General features: G+C 39.2%; 1 protein-coding gene across 8 annotated transcripts in view; it reads right to left on the reverse strand.

Annotated features, from left to right (window-relative positions):
* Positions 1-492: 492 nt before the first annotated feature.
* INPP4B (inositol polyphosphate-4-phosphatase type II B) overlaps positions 493-22050 on the reverse strand; it is a gene marked incomplete at both ends in the record, with an annotated part of 387908 nt that continues 366350 nt past the window's right edge. For 5 of the 8 annotated variants that reach the window (XM_080697036.1, XM_080697033.1, XM_080697032.1 and 2 more), the window contains one exon: positions 493-625. In XM_080697036.1, the coding sequence (XP_080553162.1) occupies positions 493-625 (133 nt within the window). Of the gene's footprint in view, positions 626-1883; positions 2059-22050 lie in introns of those variants that run through there. The other 3 variants (XM_080697034.1, XM_080697035.1, XM_080697031.1) reach the window with 1 other exon arrangement.

Genomic DNA, 22050 nt, shown 5'->3' on the forward strand with positions numbered 1-22050 from the left:
CCAGGCCATTTCCTAGAAAGATGTTTAATACATTTTATAAAGGGGCTCCAAGCTTCTCTGCGGTCCAGGCCATGAAGTAGCACCACATAGCTCTTTCCTCTTTGCCCCCTCCATTCTCCCTTTTGGATGGAGAGCATCATTCTTTGAATGATCTTGGGTCCTCCGGGAGTGACATTCATTTTTCCTAGATGTCTTTCATTGAAATAGTCCAAGAATAAGGCTTATATTTTCTGAACTCATATCAACAAGGGAGGGCCAGCCCAGAGGCGCTCAGACTTAGAAATTGACAATGTGAAACAGAATTTTTTTTTTTAAATGGAGTTATTTCAGGGCCATATGCTGATAACTATTCAAATATTTCCTAGGTTTGGGAAACCACCCATGATCACTCCCCCAGACAAATTCATAACAATAGAAAAAAAAAAAAGACCAAGGTGGAAATTATCCAACTGAAACGTGTTTGTGTTCCTGTTTATTTACATGTCGGTACCCTTAGGTATCAGCTTTTCCATAAGTCCCCTCTGGAGGTCTGTAGTGCTTGGGGAAAGCCATCAGCTGTAGCATGTTGAAAGCATACTTCCTGCATTTGATATTCTTCAGTACATTTTCTATGCGGCATCCTTCTCTGGTGAAAGGGGAAAAAGTACAACTTCATGAAACACAGAATAAATAAATATGCTTTATTTGTTCAATGCAGAGTTGCAGCAACAGTCCAAGTAAAAATAACAAAGATTCAACTCTACATTTTTTTTTCCACAAGTGATGATACATCTTACAAAATTAAATCCTAGGCCAGGCCCAATACCATTATTGCCTTCGGAAAGAGATGATTAAGGTCTCTTTGTTCTTAACAGACATTTAAGGTTTAATAAACTCTTTAAATATAATTTGCTCCACAATACAGCTTCACTTCATTGTCATAAATATATCTGCCTTTTTATAACTCTTCCACAAATTAATTTCTCAGTCTCTTTAATACACATTAAAATCTATATGTAGCCCTAAGGATGCAGGTTCTAGGAATAAGGCATTTAATTTATTAAGTCTGGCCCTATAGATTTTTAAAGGAAAGTTTCATTTCTATTTTACTTCATTATTTTAGCTGTGCAATGAAGAGAGAAAATGGCTTTCAGAACAGCCTGGTCCAAGTGTCAGCTTGGTAAAGAGAGAGTGCTTGTCCACAGACAGGAAATACAAAAGTCACAGGTGCTCAAATGGCGCATCGAGACACAACAAGACCTTGGTAAAAAGAATAGAAAAGTACCGTGAAAGCCAAACGAACCCAAACGATAGTTACAAACAGATTAATTTAATTACAAAACATAAATAGCCATTTTCTCCATAAAATTACTTGACAGAAAAGGGTTCAGTGCAGCAAAGGAATTGAAGAACAGGTTAAAAAAAAGAAAACAAGCAAATTCGATTAGCTGATGGCAACTATGTTATTAGCACAGTGGAAATCAAGTCTGTAGCCTCCCACATCCCTGACAAGTCGCTCAGGGCTTGAGTGTGCTGTGCAAATTCAGTATTCATTTCTCTAATCAATTTAATGGGAAGAGGAAGAGGAGGCTCAGAACTTCAAGCTTTCAGGATACTGTTCTTTGTCTTATTCCAAAGACGGTGATTTAAAAACTCTTCTTGAGATAGTTAACAGTGGGAAAACACGTCTTTTCATGAACAAAAGAACAAAATAATAATTCACGTAATGCATAGTACTTTGTTTTTTTTTGTTTTTTTTTTAGATTTTTGGAAAAACAAACAAAAACACAATTCAATTTTTTTAAATTCTGTGAATCTGAAAATGTAGAAATATTACAGCATTGTCCCATAATTTAAAGTCCATTGTTATTTGTAGAAAAAAAAAAAGGAATACAACATAAAACTTATTGGTATTTGGCTAAGAGTAACGCGAGACTTAAAATGAGCCACACAACTAGCAGGTGTGAGCTGACGAGCAGAAGGGCCACAGGGTAGAAATGGCGAGAAGTTGGCTTGTTATCAGTGAGACAGCCTGTTTCGGGATCGTCAGATTCACTCAGTGCTCCCTGGGTTTGTCTGCTGTTAAATAGGGAGGAGTGAGGAGAGAGAAGAAAATAGTATAGCATTCATACAGTCAAGAAAGGCAACCTTAAAGACTCTAAAGCATAACACATTTTCTTACACAGTGCAGCATCTCCCAAGAAGCTTTCATGCCAGATGGAGAGCTCCAAGCATACCCGGGGTGTTGTTTGCTAATAGGGCTGCATTGGCAGAGGTATTCAAAACAGGAGTTTATTTTATTATTATTATTATTATTTTTATTTATTTATTTATTTTGCTTTTTGTGTCTGAAGGAAGAAACACGAGATGATATTCATGTTGGTTTGAGTTGGCATGTATAAGGAAGGATTGAATAAGCGTCACTGGTGGACAAGACTGCATGAATAAAAAACTAAAATATGAATGGGTGCGTAACAAATCTGATAAATGTATCTTTGGGGAATTAAATAAAGATGAGAAGAAACAGGATGTAGTGAAGGCTGGGTGTGGTACATTTAAAGATGGCTCTACGGATATCGTTCCCGTATGAAGTAAAGTTGTAAAAAAATGATTTACGAAATAATTTGGTCTTTAAAATGAATGAAGCATCTGACATGCCATCTTTGCAGCCATAATATTAGTTTAACAAAACCCAACTCAGTATCCTTCATAAATTCAGTTCAGCTCATAAATTATATTGTTTCCTGATCATCTTAGATAGGGCCAAACCTATCCCCTATGGACTCCTGATCTGAAAACTGACCCATACGGGCAGAGTTAGACTTCAGAAACAAAAGATTTAAGTGCCCACTGTGTGTATTCTTTGTGTGTAAGTTAAAAAAAGAAGACAAAAAAAAAAAATAGTTGGGCGTTACAATTCTGCTGGGAAGCAGTTCAAGTTGTTAAAAGTCTGAAATATACCATGCTGATAGAAACTGAAAATACAATTTACAATAGTGGATAAATCAGATGGAAACTTTTTCATGTATGAAGAAGTTTACTTTGGAGCTGGAGGTGGGGATGGAAAAATGAGACTAATATCTGGCCAACACATGAGGGAAAAGAGTAAAACAGAGAAGGAGAATAGTGTGTGTGTGTGTGTGTGTGTGTGTGTGTGTGTGTGTGAATTTTAGGTAGGGTGATTAAAGAAGCTGTCACAAAAAGGTGAAACTTAAACACTGAAGATGGAAAGGGAGAACTGGAGGGAGCTGGGAGGGCCCTGTGCATCCTGGTTCAATGGCAGTGGAGATAGGGAGGGCTATGGCTCAAACAAAGGGTGGGCCGACAAATGGAGGAGGAATTCCATTATAGACTTTCTGGTCATCACTGAATCCAAACTTAGAAAAGGACATCAAGCCGTTTTAATTTCTCCTACAAGAATCCTTCAAAGTGATCTCCAAAGAGGGGTGCATGCCTCACAGGAATAGCTTCAGATAACTCACTGGGGGCCAAAGATAAAAGTGTGACAACTTCAGTATTACCAACATGTGCATTTTTTTTACAAAATTCTATTTGTTGTATGTGCCATAAATCATATCCTAGGAACCTGGCTCATGGAGAAGCAGCTGGGATCCAGCAGCTCAGAGCAGACCTTGGAGTCAGACCACCTGTTTTGAGCTCTGTTCTGCTTTCACACAGGATTTGAGTGGCCTCGGGTAAGTGACTTAACCTGTCATACCTCAGTTTCCTTCTCTGTAAAATGGTGATGATAACAATACCTATAGAACTTCCTTGAAGTAACACAGAGAATTCAATGCTGGCGAAGTATTTAGAACAGAGAATGCATGTAGCAGGCATTCAATAATAGTTACTATTCTTATTTTTTTGTACATGAATGCATATACACACATTGGTAATGTTGCTAGAACCTTTAACTAGAAGGAACAAACAAGCAAGGTTGCAAGCCATTGACCTATGTGGTAGGTTCAAAAGTGGTTGTACCAAGGGATGGCACTGGAGGGGTCAATGACAGCTGTTTGACTTTATCAGTATTATTTATGTGTGCCTCTATGGAAGAATTTATTTGTGTACTATTTGACTTATCTGTGGCCACATTTTAATAAATAGCCACCATAATTATTTCAAACAAACCACCTAGCGTTCTGTATTAAAACAGCAAATCTGCCACAATGCAGTCTGATCAAAAATAATTGTTAAGAATCACTGGTTTATGTGATGCTTGAAAAACTTCAGAATTGAAGGAAACATACTTTTCAAAGGAGTCCATTACACCCACAGCCAGCTGCGGAGGGTTCAGTCATAGGATGTGTGTGCAGGCATGTAATGGGCAGTGATAAAACACCAGGGACTTAAACTTATGACTTAAAAATGATTCTAAGTCTCCCTTAGAGGTTCAGATGGATCAAGAAAGAGTGAAGCTCTGCAATGATGCTTGACTTTTCTCTAGGCCCAGCTATGGTTTCTACTAGCTACCTGAACTTGGAAAATACTCAGTCTCTATTATTTCTTCATATCCATAGACACTGTGGGGTTCTTTAAAAATAACACAGTACCAAACAGAATAAAGCCTGAAAAAATGTTACCTAGTATAATTAAATGTAATTATTTATCATTATTATCATTCCCTCTTATATTTCCTCTTGCTTTGTCCAGTTTTAAAGCAAAGATTAATAAGAACAAGTCTTAACACTATATTGAAAGCTTGGTTCTTTGCCAGTCTTCTCTCTTAGAATAAAAGGGAAGATCCACCTCTATCTTTCTGTCTGTCCATCCATCCATTCATCGTCATATACATATTACTTGTTAATTACAAATTTAGGATAAAATTTACCCACAGTTTACTAATATAACAGTACAAGAATATTATTTTTCAGTGAGATCACCCTACAGATAGGCCCTGGCTGAGGAGTAGAGTGCTCAGACCAAAAAAATTAAGGCTGACAAGAAAGTTGAAAGTGTCTTATATAACAGTCCATATTCTTAGATAATAGTCTTTAGTCCAAATATTAATTTGTATCATACAACATCTTTCTTTTCTCTTCCTTTCTTTTTTGTACTGGGGGTTGAACCAAGGGCAGTCTATCCCCAAGCTGAATTCCAACTTTATTTATTTTCTGTAGTACTGGAGTTAGAACCCAGGGGGATGCTACCTCTGAGCTACATCCCCAGCCCTACTTTTAAGTCTTTTATTTTTGAAACAGGGTTTCCCTGAGTTGCGAAGGGCCTCACTAAATAGCTGAGGCTGTCCCTGAACTGTGATCCTCGGGTCTCTACCTCCCAAATGCTGGGATTACAAGCTTGCACCACCATGCGCAGCCCCAACTATTTTTTTTTTAAACGGAGTCTCAAGAAATTTCCGAGGCTGGCCTTGAACCTGTGATCCTCCCATTTCAGCCCCCAAGTATTGGCATCACAAGTTGCATATTACCACACATGACTCCCGTGAGTTTCTTTCCCTACAATTGCCAGAGCTCAGTTAAATTTAGCTTGTCTAAATGTCTTCCAAGTGAACATTGCTATGTTAAAAGGTATATGTTTTTGTCTTTGGAGGGTCACTTTTATAACTGAATTAATTTGTTACTTATTGACATCTAACTCTGGAGATTAGAACACATTAAAAATGCCTCACACATAATCATCCTAGTGTTCAGCTGGAATTCAAAGCAGAACTTAGCAAGTGAAGGCTGTAACTGTGCCACAGAGTAGTCACGCAGCCTTGGTACTGATTCCTTGCTTCCTCCTAAGAATAGCACACATGGTCATTTCTTCATGGCCACGGATGAATTTTTAAGTACTCAGTGAGTGTAAAGTGCAAAGGCTGCACTAAATAATGATATTAGTCATTTATTCAGCAAGAGATCACGATAAATAATTAATCGGTGTCTGCCTTAAAGAGCACCCTTGACAATCCAATGTCACCAGCTAGCACTGATTGGCGGGTCACCCCGGGCGCAAATCACTACGTTGTCTCCAGTGGAAATGTGATAAGATCAGACATTTCAGGTCAGTTACGGAATCTGCAGGACAGAAAATTACCTTTTCTTCAAAGACCTGTCAAAGCAATCACTTAAAATAGGAGTAAGTAAAAAAGAAGTGCCGCACTTTTAAGCGCCTAACACCCACTATGAGGAGACATCTCCTTAAATACGACCCAGTGTGTGTGACATGATGGTGTTTGCTTATTCCCTCTCTTTTTTGACTATTCTGTTTCCTCAGTCATCAAGGATTCTCTCTCAAATCATTCAGTTTCCTAAATGTGTAGTAAGAGCTCTTCAGCTTCTCATGCTGGATAATTATTCATTAATAGTTTTGCTATTGGATATTTTTATTTTAATAATAATAATAATAATAATAATAATAATAATAATATAATGATGATGATGATGGTACTGGGGTTCCTGGAAACCCTTCTACCTCCGGGCTATACTCCCAGACCTATTTTTATTGGAAACAGGATCTCTTAAGCCAGCACGGCTGGCTTCAAACCTGTGTGATCCTCCTGTCTCCACGTCCAAAGCGCGGGGATTACAAGCGTGTGCCACCACGCCCGGCAGGATATTTTAATTTTTTTAACCACTAAAGTTCTTCAGAATACACAAAGGAGCCGGGCGTGGTGGCGCACGCTTGTAATCCCCGTGCTTGGGAGGCAGAGACAGGAGGATCGCGCAGGTTCGAAGCCAGCCACGCACGCTGGCTTAGGAGACCCTGTTTCCAAATAAAAATGTAAAAATAGGTCTGGGAGTGTAGCCTGGAGGTAGAAGGGCTTCCAGGAACCCCAGTACCACCAAAAAAAAAAAAAATACACAAAGGAAAATTAACAATGAAATGGACTTTAAAAAAAGTTTTGTTCTGACCAGCAAGTTTATTTTCTCCTGTGCTGTAATGAAACTATCTCACATTAAATGGCATACTTTGATTTGGGAGGTATGGGCCTGCCATCCCGAAATTCAGAGGCAAGATATTAAAGCCAGCTTCTTACAGAGCTATATTTGACACCGCATTCATCTTAGGAGTCAATATTAATAGATCACCATATTTCAGAACCTGAAATATGGAACTGTATCAAATTCGTACTGGCAGGTGTTTGTAAACTGAATAGAAAGTAGGCCTAATATCAGGAGACCTTTGAGAGTGGCACGAGAAATCACAGGACCATCAGAGACTCTCAGATATAAAAGAAACTTTAAGAAATCTTCAAGTTAGATGTATATATTTAATCCATGATGAAATAAATTTAAAAGTATTCCCTGTGCTTCTCCATCAACAAACAGAAAGGAAGATACCTGAGAGTGTGGTTTCCCTGGATCACTGTTTCACTGTATTCTAATGGTGAACTTTTTTTTCTGTTTAAGGTTCATAAAATTAGACTATGAAGTAAGAAAATCAGATTCTTTCCCTAATATGTAAAAGCTAGGATGAAAATGGGACAAAGGAGGGAGAAATCTTAGACGAGTAAAGAGGGTGACCTAAATGGGGGGATGGGAGAGGGAAGAGGAAAACACCTTAATTCACAAGATGTCCATTTACAGACATAGCAAAGTCAATCACTAAGCTGAACTTGAGAAGGAGGGTGGGGGAGAAAACGGAGTGGGAGTAGGGGAAGGGCTAGATGAGTGATGTGTGCATATATGCCTCTACCATCGTGTACTCCATCAAGATGTATGATTAGAACACATCAATAAAAAAAAGAAAAAAATATAATTCGATCTGGACATCATTGCAATGCCTGTAATCCCAGTGCTTGGGAAGCTAAGACAGGAGGATCTTAGGTTTGAGGGCAATCTCAGCAACTGAGTGAGACTGTGTTTCAACATTTTTAAAAACAAATAAACATTGGGCTGGAGTTGTATCTGCAAACTAGAATGCCCCTGGGTTCAATCCCAAGTAACATAAAATAAATGAACAAATAAACGAAAATGAAAAATACTTATCTGTATTCTGTAGCCTCAGTGACCTAGTGAAACCCTTAGCAACTTAGCAAGACTCTCTTTTAAAATAAAAAAGGGCAAGCCAGGTTCAGTGGTGCACACTTGTAATCCCAGCATTCGGGGGCCGAGACCTGGAGGATAGCGGTTCGCGGACAGCCTCAGCTACTTAGTGAGGCCCTCTGCAACTCAGCTGAGACCATTTCAAAAATAAAGAATAAAAAATAGGGCTGGGGGTGTAGCTCGGAGATAGAATGCCCCTGAGTTCCACCCCCAGTATTGCAAATGAAATAAAATAAAATAAAATAAAATGGGCTAGAAGTGTAACTCAGGGGTAGCATGGTCTTGGCTTCTATCACCAGGACTAAAACAACAACAACAAAAATGTACGAATGTGGGTGTTTACCCTTGGTCACAAAGATTATTCTGCTTTTTCCTAGGCCAATGGAAATGATTTCACTCTCGATGTGCTTTTACTAACATTTCCCCTACACTTACACTTTAAAATTTTTTCACAATTCCTGAAAAATCTTGGAAATCCACTTTTAATATTTTAATTTTAAATTGAGTATTTGGAAAGTGTTAAAAGATCATTTGTTATCAAAGTTGTATGTGTGTGTGTGTGTGTTCTGAACCTGCAATCCTCCTGTCTCAGCCTCCCAAGTACTGTGATTACAGGCTGCATCGTCAGGCTCTACTGCCAGTCACACTTTAAACACCTTCTTATTCTAAATGAACTTCAGAATCTAATTCAGAATGTAGTGTAGTGTGCTAACCAAGAGAAGAGAATATCAATGCTTTGAACCTCCAGGTCATAGATTGTGTCTGAATAGTAAAGAAGACCTAAGGATAGATAGGGAGGAGCTAGAAGAGACAAAACAAGAGTCACCATGATTAAAAGTCCAGATTTCCAAGTCTACTTTTACGTGTTAGATCACAGACAGCACTATTAAGCCAATTTAGAGCCTTATCCATAGGTCTCCGGTGACTTCATCTGTGTGGCATACCATCATTAACCCCTCAATGTTACATCTGTGTGGTACTGCTCAAGTTCACACCACAGAACGACAAAACCTGTGATGGGGACATTATTAGAGATGTTTCATTAAAAACAAAGAGGAAAATAATCCCTGCGAGGTAATAATTTAAGTATCCAGTCTCCAACACAAAAGAGAACTCACATTACCCTGTGAGACCATGTCCCTGTACTATAGATTTTACATGTACACGTCTAGCTAAAATGCAGCTAACACGTTCCTCCCTATGCCCTACTACTTCCCTGAATGTGTTGCTCCTTTCTTCTCTCCATAAAATCAATCTGCACCTCACTTTGACCCATCCTTAAACTATTTTTTTCTGCAACAATATTGTATGATTGCGTGAGTTCCACAGACACGCGAGATCGGCCATGCAGGTGGCATAAGTCTTTATTAGATCAGCCCATTAGTCCCAGGCAGCTCCCTCCCCCACCCCCGTGTCGCGGGTGCGGGGTGGGGGTGGGAGAGGGCGTGGAAGAGAGCCTTCCACGGATGTAGAAATCTCTCCGTCCCACAGGCTTCTGTGTCTCGAGCTCGCCGTGTTCCCCTTTTTATCAAAGGGGAGTGGCTTTCCGTGGGAACATCCTGGGTCTCGCAGGATAGGCGGGTCAGCCCCGCCCCTGTCCAATATGGGGAGGGTCCAGAACCTAACAAATATCAATTACCCAAAAGCCCAAATTGAGGTCCAACTCTTTTGGGGATGACCTGCTCAGGACCCTGTCCTGGTGATATTTCTAAGTGTGGATGGGTTTGCTACCAAAAAAGAACCATCCTGGGTAGTATTAAGGAAACACCCACTCAAAAAAGGTGTGAGTTTGTGCGTGGTGCACGCATGTTTCTGGAGGCGGCATTAGGAGAAGGGTAGCTATAAGTTATGGGGCACTGAAGCGTGCTAACCAGACAATGGCAGTGGCAACTGGGGACTTTGCCTATCAGAAAAGATTGTCAAGACTGAAAATGAGATGAATTCACTGGAGAAAAGCTTATGATTATTCTGTCATTGATTTTTGAATAGTCAAATCCTGTGTGGCTTAAGGTCTGGGTCCCCTTGAAAAGAAAAAAAAATTGTGTGTGAAGTCAAGAAACTTCTCCTATGCCTCATATCCAACCATGTGATAACTACCTCCCAGATATTTTATTCACTCCTTAAACATAGTCACACTGGTCAGTATTATTCTTTCCATGGTTTTAAAAGGATTTTAAAATGTGATCAAGTAGCAGGTAGAGGCTTTTATCCCTATCTGTTTAATGAAAAGAAACATATTTCTTTCACAATATGAACAGGACACTTAATAGTCAAATTTCCTGCTACCTCTCAGACACAGGAAGATGTGGTTTCTTGCCAGCTATAGGATTAGACTTGGAAACTCCTAAAATTACTTTCATCTTCATTTTTCTGTGATTATTTGATCTTATTAACATAACTTCTGTACTCCAGAGATGCATGTTTTTCTCTACTAATAGAACAGGTGACAGTTTAACAAGAAATATTTGGTGTTGGGTGGAAATTCAAAGCACGCAAAATATGCTGAGAGTCTATTTGGTCTCTAAAGTTGCCTTGCTCATTTTTATCTAGTTTGACATTCAATTTTGAGAAATAAAATGAAACCAAGCAAAACTGATATAACACAACAGTGATTCCTGCATATCCATGTTTATAGTAGCACAATCACAACTGCTAAGTTACGGCACCAACCGAGGTATAGGTCAACAGACGAGTGGGTAAAGAAAAGGTGGTCCATACGCACAGTGGACTTTGACTCATCCAGAAAGAACAAAATTATGTCACTTGTAGGAAAATGGACGGAACTGGAGAATAGCATGCTATGAAGATCAGTTAGTCTCAGAAAGTAAAGGGTTGAATGTTTCTCTCACATGTGGAAGGTAGAGAGAAAACAAAACAAAAGGGACTTTAGATCTGTGAGGAGAGTGACCAGTTGGATAATGGAAAGGAATAAAGGAGTAAAGGAAAACCTGATGGATGCAAGAAACAGGCCAGATTCTGCTGTGCCCTCACTTCCAGCCTCACTGATATGTACAGGGAAGGGTGGTGGTGGAGTGGCATCCGACACCAAACTCACCGAGATCTGGGTGGTGTTTGTTTGTATCACTTTGGTTGTCACTATGATGTATAATTACAATGTGCCAATGAAGTATTAAGGACATTTAGGACAGGAAACGCAAGACTGTGGATAAATGTGGAGAGAGAACGGTAGAACAGTGGAAGGGTTTCGGGGGACAGAGGTGGGAAGAGAAAAAGGAAAACTGGGGAAGGAAATGATTCAAATAATGCTTTGGCAATATATAAAGGTTTTACTCTCAGTTCATTAGCATGTATGGAGAAGGAGGAGTGGGTATTGGGGTGGGTTGTGGAAGAAAGATAAAAATAGCTTTTTGCATGTGTTGCTACTACACTAAATTTCACTATAATGCATAATTGCAATGTACTAATGAAAGTCTAGTAAATAAATTTTTGAAAACTCATATATTTAAATATATTAGTTTAATTTCTTCATGACATCATTTTTAACTCCTTAGTTTTTGATAGTTTGGTTTTATAAAGTCCCTAGAATATTTTTTCATGAGAATCAAGTTTCCAAGGGGTGGTATTTTGAAATGGTGTCTCAACATGACTTTGAAGAGAAAACAAAACAAAACAAAAACATATACACTCCAAATTATAATTAAAGAGCAGAAGGGAAATTGACCTGGTAAAACAGCTAAGAGTATTGAATTATTTAAAATAATAAAGAGAGATATGATGAGTTGAAAGTATAATTGTTCCCATGAGATCATTACCAGAGACCTTATTTCACTTTCATTCTCTCAAGTTTAGAAAGGAAAATACTTGGATCAGGTCCAAAAAGAAATATCATTAAAAGAGAGACTGAGGAGAATACTTTAGAAGAAAATGTTTAAGGTTAATTTTCTTTAAAACTAAATGAAAGACAGTATATGCCACATGCTATGCATTTTTAAATATATGTAAGACCTATGATGAAATAAATTTGATATATCCATTGTGGTCGGCTCTCCACCTTCTCTTCTTCCTCCTGTTTTCTAAAGCTGTCATTGAAAGCGTGTGCCCTAGGGATTTTTTTAGCAGCGCTGAAGGCAAGAGCTACCTGAGTTAAATAGATTTACCCTTCTTTGATGACAGAGAAAAATCTGCAATATTCACTAGGAAGGAATAAAACAGAATTTAGAGAAAAAGAGAGAGAGAGAGAAAAGGAAAGAGAGGGAGGGGGAAAGCAGGAGAGAGATAAAGAGAAAGACAGAGAAACAGACAGACACAGAAGACAGACACAGAGATAGTGTGACTGGGAAGAACAGCATAAACAAAGGCTGGCTCCAGGGATTGGAGCCCTGTGCTTGCTTCTGTGTGTCTGGAGAGGGAGGGAGGGATGCAGAATGCAGGGGAAGCCCATCCCTGGTCACTGGGCTTTGTCAAAGACCCAGTGACTTGAGTCTGACTTGGATGCAGTGAAATGAAGGGTACCTGGAGCGTTAAGCACTTTGAAATAGAAAATGGGCTCAGCAGTGGCTAATACAGACAGGTTCAAAGCTTTATCGCCCAGAAGGTCTGGGACGGGCAGAGAACACAAAATACTAGCCTGACCTTTCTTCATCCTGGCCAGATAGGAGTGGATACATGGAATGAAGCTTGTTCAAATTAAAAAAAAAAAAAAAGAGTGTTACATTTTACGTATCTTCATAAATAGAGAATTTCTGCAAAGATATAGGTGGAGATAGACAGACACCTATACCTCATTTTCTAGTTTCTATACAATATAATGATGCTTTCCCCAAGATCTCCTAGTTATAAATGCTTCAAAGTCACGGATTAAAAACTAGTCATCAAAACTTTCTGGAACTGCGTTTGTGGCTAAAGGTGAATGACTATTTTCTCTGCTGTACGGTACAATTTCCTGGAGTTTGAGAGGAAAGGAACAGGCAGAAAGTGAAGGCCAGTGCTCCCCTTCTTGATAAGCCCAGACAGAGAAGGGTGAGGAAGTTCATCACCACCCAGGCTCCTGGGGAAGCAGGACGCCTTGTGCGGCCTGACCCCGGGGCTGCCTGTGAGCTTCTAGGGGAAAAGAGAAGTCCCTGCGTGCCATTTAATTGTGAAAGGAGCCTGGAAAGTGTGGCAGCATCCATAATGATGAATAAATATTTAGGTCTGAGTAACAGGGAAGAAAATCCTTTCAGCTCCTGACTATCTAGTGCCACTCATTCTCTAACTTTGTTTATTTGTTGTTGGTGGTGGTACTGGGGATTGTATCCAGGGGCATTGTACCTCTGAGCTACATCCCCAACCCTTTTTGATTTTTTCTTTTGCAACAGGAACTCCTAGATTGCTGAGAATCTTACTACATTGCGGAGGCTTTCCTCAAACCTGTGATCCTCCTGTCTCAGCCTCCCCAACACTGGGATTACAGGTGTGTGCCACTGTGCCTGGTTCAACTTCATCCCTTTAAAATGAGATTATTAACATGTAGTGCACAGGATTGTTGTGAGAATTATGTAAAGACACATAGCATACCTACAAGGTAAACTGCAGTCAATGGCTTTTTAAAAAAATCCCCCTTCTAGCTGGTCATAGTGGCCCATAATGAGATAGGAGGATCACAGGTTCAAGAGCAGTCTCAGCAACCTAGCAAGACTGTTTCAAAACAAAACAAAAGCAACAAAATAAAAAGGGATGGGGGTATAACCTGGAAGTACGATATCTCTGGATTAGGGTCCCTAGTACCATACATGAACACACACACACACACACACACACACACACACACACACACACATCTATTTGCTTTCCTTTGATAAATCTCATTTCTTATACAGATAGTATATACTTTGACCAGATGTGCAGTGGTCTGGTTCTAACTCTTGACTCTTTCTCTCTAATGTTGAGGTGCCCAGGAGTCAGGACAGCATCCCTCACCCGTCCACACTATTTTACTGTTGCCAGGACAAAGAATTCCATGTCTTTAGTATCACTTTAACCTGATGCATCTTTAATGTACTTCTCTGGTTTAGACCTTTCCTCTGAGTCAGCGATAAATATACTGGATCTCCAGTGAGATGTCTTAACAGGTATTTTTTTTTCCCTTTGTATTTAAAATAATTTTTTTTTTTTTTTTTTGCGGTACTGGGGTTCCTGGAAACCCTTTTACTTCCAGGCTACACTCCCAAACCTATTTTTATACTTTTTTTAAAAATTTGGAAACAGGGTCTCCTAAGCCAGCGTGGCTGGCTTCAAACCTGCGCGATCTTCCTTTCTCTACCTCCTAAGTGCGGGGATTACAGGCGTGCGCCACCATCCTGGCTATTTTTAAATTTTTTATTGGTGCATTGTAGTCATACATCTTAATGGAGTATAAGATGGTGGAGGCATACATGCACACATCATCCAATTATCTCTTACCTAATTCCTGCCCCATTCCCTCCCCGTCCCTCCTTATCATGTTTGACTTAGTGAACTTAGTGATTGGCTTTGATATACTGCAACTTAACAGATATTTTAAAATAGCAAGGTTAAAACATAACTCAGGTCGAACTACTTCACTGCCACCACACACTGTCTCCTCCCTTCCTTCCTGTCTCAGGATCTCAGGAAATAACACTCACCCCTGCTCAGATAGCCAAGTTGCAGGCTCAGTCCCCTGGATTTCTCTATGTTCCTTATAGCCCACATCCACCCACCAGCAGGTCTGACCACTTGGCGGCATCTCTCCTGTAATGACCTCAGCGCATCAAGCCAAATCTTCTCCTACTAACAGAAACTATTTTCCTGCCATTTCTTCTCTTTCTCTGATGTTTCACTGACTCCTGACATTTTCATTGAGCAAAGCAGCTCCCGTACCCTTCTTGTTGCATTCTAAAATTTTCTACAGAGCTTCTATGGACTGAGAATCCAGCTGCATCTCAGCGGCCCTTAGGGGGCTGAGCTTGTCAGAACAGCAGGGATGCTTGTCCAGCTGCAGGGAAATGGAGGTGCTCTCAACTGCTCTGCACCAAGAGACCATAGCTCTGAATCCTAAGCAGGGCATTCATTTATATCCTCTTGTGCAAAGTCTCTTTCATTTCTCAAGCTTTTCTGCCTCCTTTGACCACTGCTGCTTCTATAGTATTGTAATCCAATAGATGAATCCTACCAACCTTTCTTATTAATGAAATTGTATGCCTGGTCTCTCTACAACTGAAAAGGAAGAAGTTGAGAGTAAACCTGCTTCACATTACACATCACCATTCCCAAAGCTGTGTTTTCTCAAAGATTCACCTTGACTCACTCTTTGAACTGAGCTCAGCAAAGGGATCAGTTAAAGGTTTTTACTCGTAGAATTATTAGAACTATTATCTAGGAGCTTCCTCCAAGAAAACTGAGGTCTCGCTCTTTGCCCCACTTTCCCATGTTTTTCCTTTTCTCTCTCTTACATTCTCCTTTCAGTCTACTGTACCATGAAGGCACTGTGCTGCTACTATCTAAGCTACCAACTGGAAGTGGAAGCTGATGTAGATAGAAGGGAAATGATAGCATTGAAGAATCTTAAGCTTAAGGTTTTGGGTCCAAAAAGCACATGATTCACTGCAGCAATAATAGTAACACAACTATCAAAAAGGCAGAATATAAAATATACCTCCCAAACTGTGCCTCAGAGTACTTTATATAAATCATTGTTAATCTCTGGACAGGGACTCAAAGGCCAGGAGGAGACATCTTAGAGTAATGTCCTTTTGTGTTGGATGATGGTTAGAAATTGGCTAGATTTGGAAGAATGTAAACATGGAAAGAAATAGAAACAAAAATGTACAGGTGTATTTAGGAATGACTCATAGCCTACTTGGTTATAAGGGTAGGGTATCAAAGAAACCAACAGAGGCAGGGAAATTAAGCACAAGGATATTCTCCTTTTGGTTGTTTATGTTTTTATTTGTTTTCTAAAGTGAACATCTATTTGGCAATAAAAAAGTTATTGTGTTTTAAAATGAGGTGGGGCTATATTGCAAATACTTGTACTGACAACAACAAAAATAAACACCTTGAACAAACACGAAGAACTCTGGAGCAGTGGAGTGGTGAGATTAGCTCTGTGCTGGAGGACAGCACTGGGCAGCAATAAGTGGGATGGTCTGAGCCAGAATGGCACCAGGGTGAAATGAGCTAGAGACACAGAGACCAATTAGGAGGCTGCTACAATATAGTTCCTGCAAGAAACAAGAACTGGGAGTGAGAGAAAAAGGACAGAGAGTTATGATTCCAAAACTGAAGTAATATGAAAACAGAGGATGCCAAGAGTTTAAATACGGGCAAACCAGGAATGTAAAAAAAAAAAAAAGGATTTTCAGATTTCAGGGGAAATGCCTTTCAATGACATCTGCCAAGATTGAGGCATTATTTTAGTTAGCTATGTATAAGGAAAAGGTAGGTATGGACAGGATGTGTACCATAGTTTTATACTGTAAATTTGGAAGCTTCACGGAAAAAGTGGGCTAATTAGATAAAGTTAACCATGTGGAGAGTATAAGAGGAGTGGAGATAAGGGTGAAATTCCAGGGAGCATCTTGGAACTTGTAAGGCTGGAGAGGAGGGAGACAGACAGCAGACGGGGATGTAGCAAACATCCACAGGCTCAAAGAGGGTATTACCCATGGGACAAATGCTGCTGCTATGGCAGGAAGGTTTCAAAGTCAAGGGCACCGGGCTCCAGAATGAAATGACTCATAGCCTTTGACTCTCAGTACTCGTTGAGAACCAGAATTTAGAAGGAGCTGCTGAATGTGTGATGATGGATGGGAGGCAGCATCTGTTCTGCTTAAATGACTCTGTTCAGGGCATTGGTAGCAAACAGGAGAAAGAGCATAAGACATCAACGGGACAAGAGGACTGATGGGAATATATTGGGACACGTGTGGAGTGCGTGCGGAGAGACAAAGACGGTGAATAGGAGCGACTGAAGAAGAATGTGAGGTTTCTTGCCAACTTTTTCTTTTTCAGAAAATAAAGAGGTATTTATGGATTGAGAATTAATCTTCCATTAGGCTTGTAATGTTTATCAGAATGCCACTGAGTGGGAGCCCATGACCTCAAAGCTGCCCTGAGTCCTCTAACTATGAAACAAAAGCAATGGTTTGTAGAAGAGGAAGACAAGAGTTGCAGGAAAGTAAACTAATTGGAAAATTTGCCTTTTTTCCACTTTGGAATCCAAGCAGAAATTTTGCAATATATTTTTAGTAGTTTAGTAAGGCTTTAAGGCCATAGAGTACTTTTTTAATGACTGCATATAATCCTACTGTCTGGATATTTATGCACCACAATTATTTTGACTAGGTCTCTATTAATAGTAATTCATGATGCTTTTAATCTGTTACTATTCTTATAAGCCCCTAGATGTAGAATTGGAAAGAACACATAAGCAAGGACATTGAAAAGGAATGATAACAGACATATGCAGGAAACTATAAACAATCCAAACTGACTTCCACCTAAATGTGAAGAGGAAGAGGATAATACGGTCCAAAAAGTTGACTGGTCTTGAATTGACAGAGGACCACATTTCAGGCAATTTTAACATTAGAGTAGATAGACTGAAAAGAGACTTGACTACCATTCAATCTCAGCAGCACGCTCTTTGGGGGGACTTGCAGAGTGGATGGGATGCTTGGGATGAGAGAAAAGAGAACAATTAAGAGACATTCACAGTGGTCCAGGTGAAAGCAATAGGGGTCTGGACTAAAGCAAGAGAAAAAGAAATGAATGAGGCCCCAGAAATGGAAGATGTGGAAGAGGTGATCCCACACCTCAGAGAATCCTCTTTATAACAACTGTTGATGGAAGTAGCAATGATAAACTATAAGGCAGAGGAGACAGCAGCCTATCTCAGGTGTGTTGTTTCCCTTCTCTGTCCCCTTTTGTAACTATGCTGAAGCAGATACTCAGAATAATAGAGTCATCATTTCTGACACTAGCCACAGTGCTCCACAGTGATTCTTGAAATGGCCGTGCTGTTTTCCAAACAGATGGCTCTCAGGATGAATACCGAGCAGCCTTCAGAGCCAGTCTTGCTCATTGCTTCAAGTTGACTTTCCTGATTAGAATGAAGTGTTGTGCTAGCTTCATTACAGTACAGCCAGGAGAGTTCAAGGGCATCTCAGGTCTTTTTCTATCAATTTATACCTGTCAGTCAGCAATCACACTCTGTGTTGACCAGTCTGTTCAACTGAGTAAGATGCAAAGATTTAGCTTGGAAAAGGTGGTTTCGATTTTTTTTCTATCTTTCCCTTTTGTCTAGTCTCCTTCCAAATTGCCTGAAGCTGTACTTGAACCCAGACTGTTGGTATTAGAAGAGACCCCTAGAAATCATCTGATCCAATATTTTCATTTTTCAGATGAGAAAGCCAAGCCCTCCAGAGGGGGCCTCAGATCTCCCCAGCAGCCTACGAGGATGCAGGGATGGGCCGCCTGCACAACAGTTGGGTTGATGACAGTCTCCGCTCCCTCGCAGTGAAACAGAACCTTTCCTCTCATGCCCCAACCTTAACAGTGGAGTAACATTCTCACGCCTCAGGCCAGCTAGAACATCACATTCTGCTGTAGAAATGTCCCCTGGGATTGGGAGGGAGGAGAACATGAGACCAGGGATATATGATTTGAAATCTCTCTGTGGCTCAGGAATCCCCAGGGATCTTGGTTGTTTTTCTTAGAAAATTATACTATGCAACGCTCCTTACTGAACCTGCTCCTATTGTCACTGTGATATGAATATACGAGCCACTGAGAATTCTAGGATCTGGAAGAAGGGAGACTAACACTCATATGCAATTAAGCTCTCAAGAAGTTAATCGTAAACAGGAATAATAAATACTGGCACCAAGCACTGGCTTATACACAGTTGTGGGTCACTTGGCTGCAGTGTCTATTTTAGTCTTCATTATCACCCCTATGGGGTAGGTACAAACATCCACTTTGCAAATGGGAAGACCCAGAGATATTAGGTTGCATATCCGAGCTTACACTGGTAATGTGAAGCAGAGGTAGAACTCGAATCCAATTTCTTCTGAGTCTATGCTTTTAACAACTGTGTTACATTATCCTTTTCTACATTCATCATGGAAGATTATAGTATCTGTGCATTAGTTCATACAGTCCACCTAGGATAGTTCAGTACCTCAAGAATACACACACACACACACACACACACACACACACACACACACACACATATATAGTATTATCTGTAAATGAAATAATTGAATCTAAAAACTATCAGTGTAGACTTGGGTTTAGGGTTACCTGGTAGGGTCCCCAGTCATGCTTATTATCCATGTGTGATTTGCATAAAGGAATAGAGACAGAACATTTAGTAAAAGGGTATAGCATTAAATAAAAAAGAAAAAAGGCAAAAACAGGTGAGGTGGTGCATGCCTGCAATCCCTGAATTTTGGAGGCTGAGATATTAGGACCACAGTTTCAAGGATAATCTCAGAATGTAGTGAGACTCTCAGCAATTTAGCAAGGTTCTGTTTCAAAATAAAACTAAGCAGGTCTGGGGGTGTAGCTCAGAGATAGAATGTTCCTGAGTTCAATACCCAGTAATATGTATACATACCAAAGAAAAAGACAAGCAAGGCTTTGTGAGATTTTGCTATGTTTTGTGTATTGAATGCTTTATGAGTGTTGGGGAAGGCAGGTTTCTATGGGGGAAAAAGGGATGAGAGAATAAGAATAGGAAGAGAATAAGGTAGGAGAAAGAGCAGAAGCAAGCAAGAAAAGTTTGATAGCTTGGAGAGGAAGAGCCCTTGGAGGATCATGATTCCATGTTGTGAATTGTAGATATACTAGGTTGAAAATTAATCTAGTGCCGCCAGCCTACTGACCATCATAGTGCAGCAACTCAGCACACAGAAGCACTAATTGTTTCCTCCGGTGATCGCTTGACCAATGAGGAGCTGTAGGTCTCCACTGCAGGACCATATTACCAAGAAGAATCATACCATCTATTGCCAAGCCAGGAAAAAATCCAAATCCATCCTAGAGTTTCCACTAAATATGTGTTACTTTTGTACCGGTGTAAAGCTGAAAAAATCATAATCTGAGCCCTCCTAAGTCAGATAATGTCCATAGCTGGTTTAAATGATTAGTTTGGAAATACTATATAGGATAGTTTGATGTAGAGCTATTAGAAACAGTTCATTTAGGTAAGTACTAAAGCAATCAAGGTGTGAACAAAAAATATTTAAACTTTAGTGGTGGAAAGAACTTGTCAAAAACAAATGAAGGGAAGAAATGGTGGGGTTTCTGGCTACAGACAAGTGATTAAGACACTGTTGTCATCACTACATCAGTCTCACACTTTAGATGCTGTCCTCATGGGCAGAGAGAGAGCAAGAAAAGCTGGGTTATGAGTCTCATGAAGCTTTGAGGAAGAGCACCAGCATACATGTATTAGAGAGTATGGTACAAAATACCAAAAGGTTTTTGTACCATAGAAATGAGACATCCTATCATTAATTAACACAGAAAACACAGGCAATATGAGCCCCTGTCATAAGAATATCATACTTTACAGATCTAGAGAAAATGATCCCAAAATTCATATGTCACATACATTTTAATTGCAGTAAAACAGTATCATATCATAGCAAAGAAACCGTACTGACTCAAATTTTGTTGAATTTGTTTTATGTAATCTGTTCAAGTTGTTTTGTCTTCTATTTGTGTAAGAGCTAAAGATATAGGAAGTTTTGTTTAGCTATAGAGAGGTAACATTATACTAAAACTAGTTTATGTCCAATAAATAAGTACACAATAATTATCTTTTCTTGAGGTATCTACATATGACTAAAGTTGAAAATACTAATCTAATACAAATAAGTTTGGCTCATACATCACCGGCTATTACAAGGAAGTAGTCTGTGGATCTAAAACTTCATAGTTAAGTGGACTTGGAGTTTGGAAGTCAAGTTGCAAATAGAGAAGAGGTAAATAATGGTTTAAAATTAACAGTAATTTATAGTGCATGAAGAAATGTATATTGTGCATGTCAAATTCTGAAGTAGGGACATAAAATGAAGAAATACAAGTAATAAAACTAACCATGTACTCTATGATGGTACTCAAGACTTGCTATAATAGCTGAAGTTGGAAAAAAAATGTGAGTTTTGTGGTTATGTGGTGGCTATTAAATGTAATTCCTTTCAGAAAGGTGGATATATATCACTAGGCAGGAATCAATTTTATGGCCAAACTAATAACTGGCATTGTAAGAGATATTAAAAGACAAAAGTATTAAAATATGTAATCCAATTTAGACACCATATCTCATTTCTCAAAACCACAAATCAGAGTCAGGTCCATATAAAGTGTCATGGATATCTGGAGTTGATTTTATGACTCCTCATCAAGTAGTGAATTGCTATTGTTGAGCTCCAGAATAACGTGGCCAATATGCTTTCATGCTTTTAAATTCTTTTTCTATATAAAACAAATAATGTATTGAAAGCCAGCTTCAAAGTACTTGGTTAGGGTGTCACGGGGAATTGATTTTGTACAAATGAGATTCAAAAGTTAATCTAGTAGTGACTTAAAACATTCTCATGTAGAAATTTACAAGGAATCTCATCTTTTTTGTTTTAGAAGATTGTATCCTAAAGTGTATCATCCCATTAAAAGAAGATTTAGCTGTCCCCATCATTGACTTGAAATAATTCCCATTAGAGAAATATTAGTAAAAAGGCAATAGCTGATTAAAAACTAAAATACATATTATGAATCCACAGGTTTCTGTAATTCTGACTATCAATGTGTTCTTATTTCCAGTAACACAATACACAATATATAGGGATTCTAAATAACATCAGAAATATTAGTAAAAAGGCAATAGCTGATTAAAAACTAAAATACATATTATGAATCCACAGGTTTCTGTAATTCTGACTATCAATGTGTTCTTATTTCCAGTAACACAATACACAATATATAGGGATTCTAAATAACATGGTGCTTACGTAACAGAGATTCTGATGATAACAGGTAAAAATCTGCCTTTTCTTCTTGCTACCTGGGTTACTTTAGACAAGTTACATAATTATTCTAAACATCTATTTTT

Source organism: Muscardinus avellanarius, assembly GCF_963383645.1.
Source record: "Muscardinus avellanarius genome assembly, chromosome: 6".
Taxonomy (NCBI): domain Eukaryota; kingdom Metazoa; phylum Chordata; class Mammalia; order Rodentia; family Gliridae; genus Muscardinus; species Muscardinus avellanarius.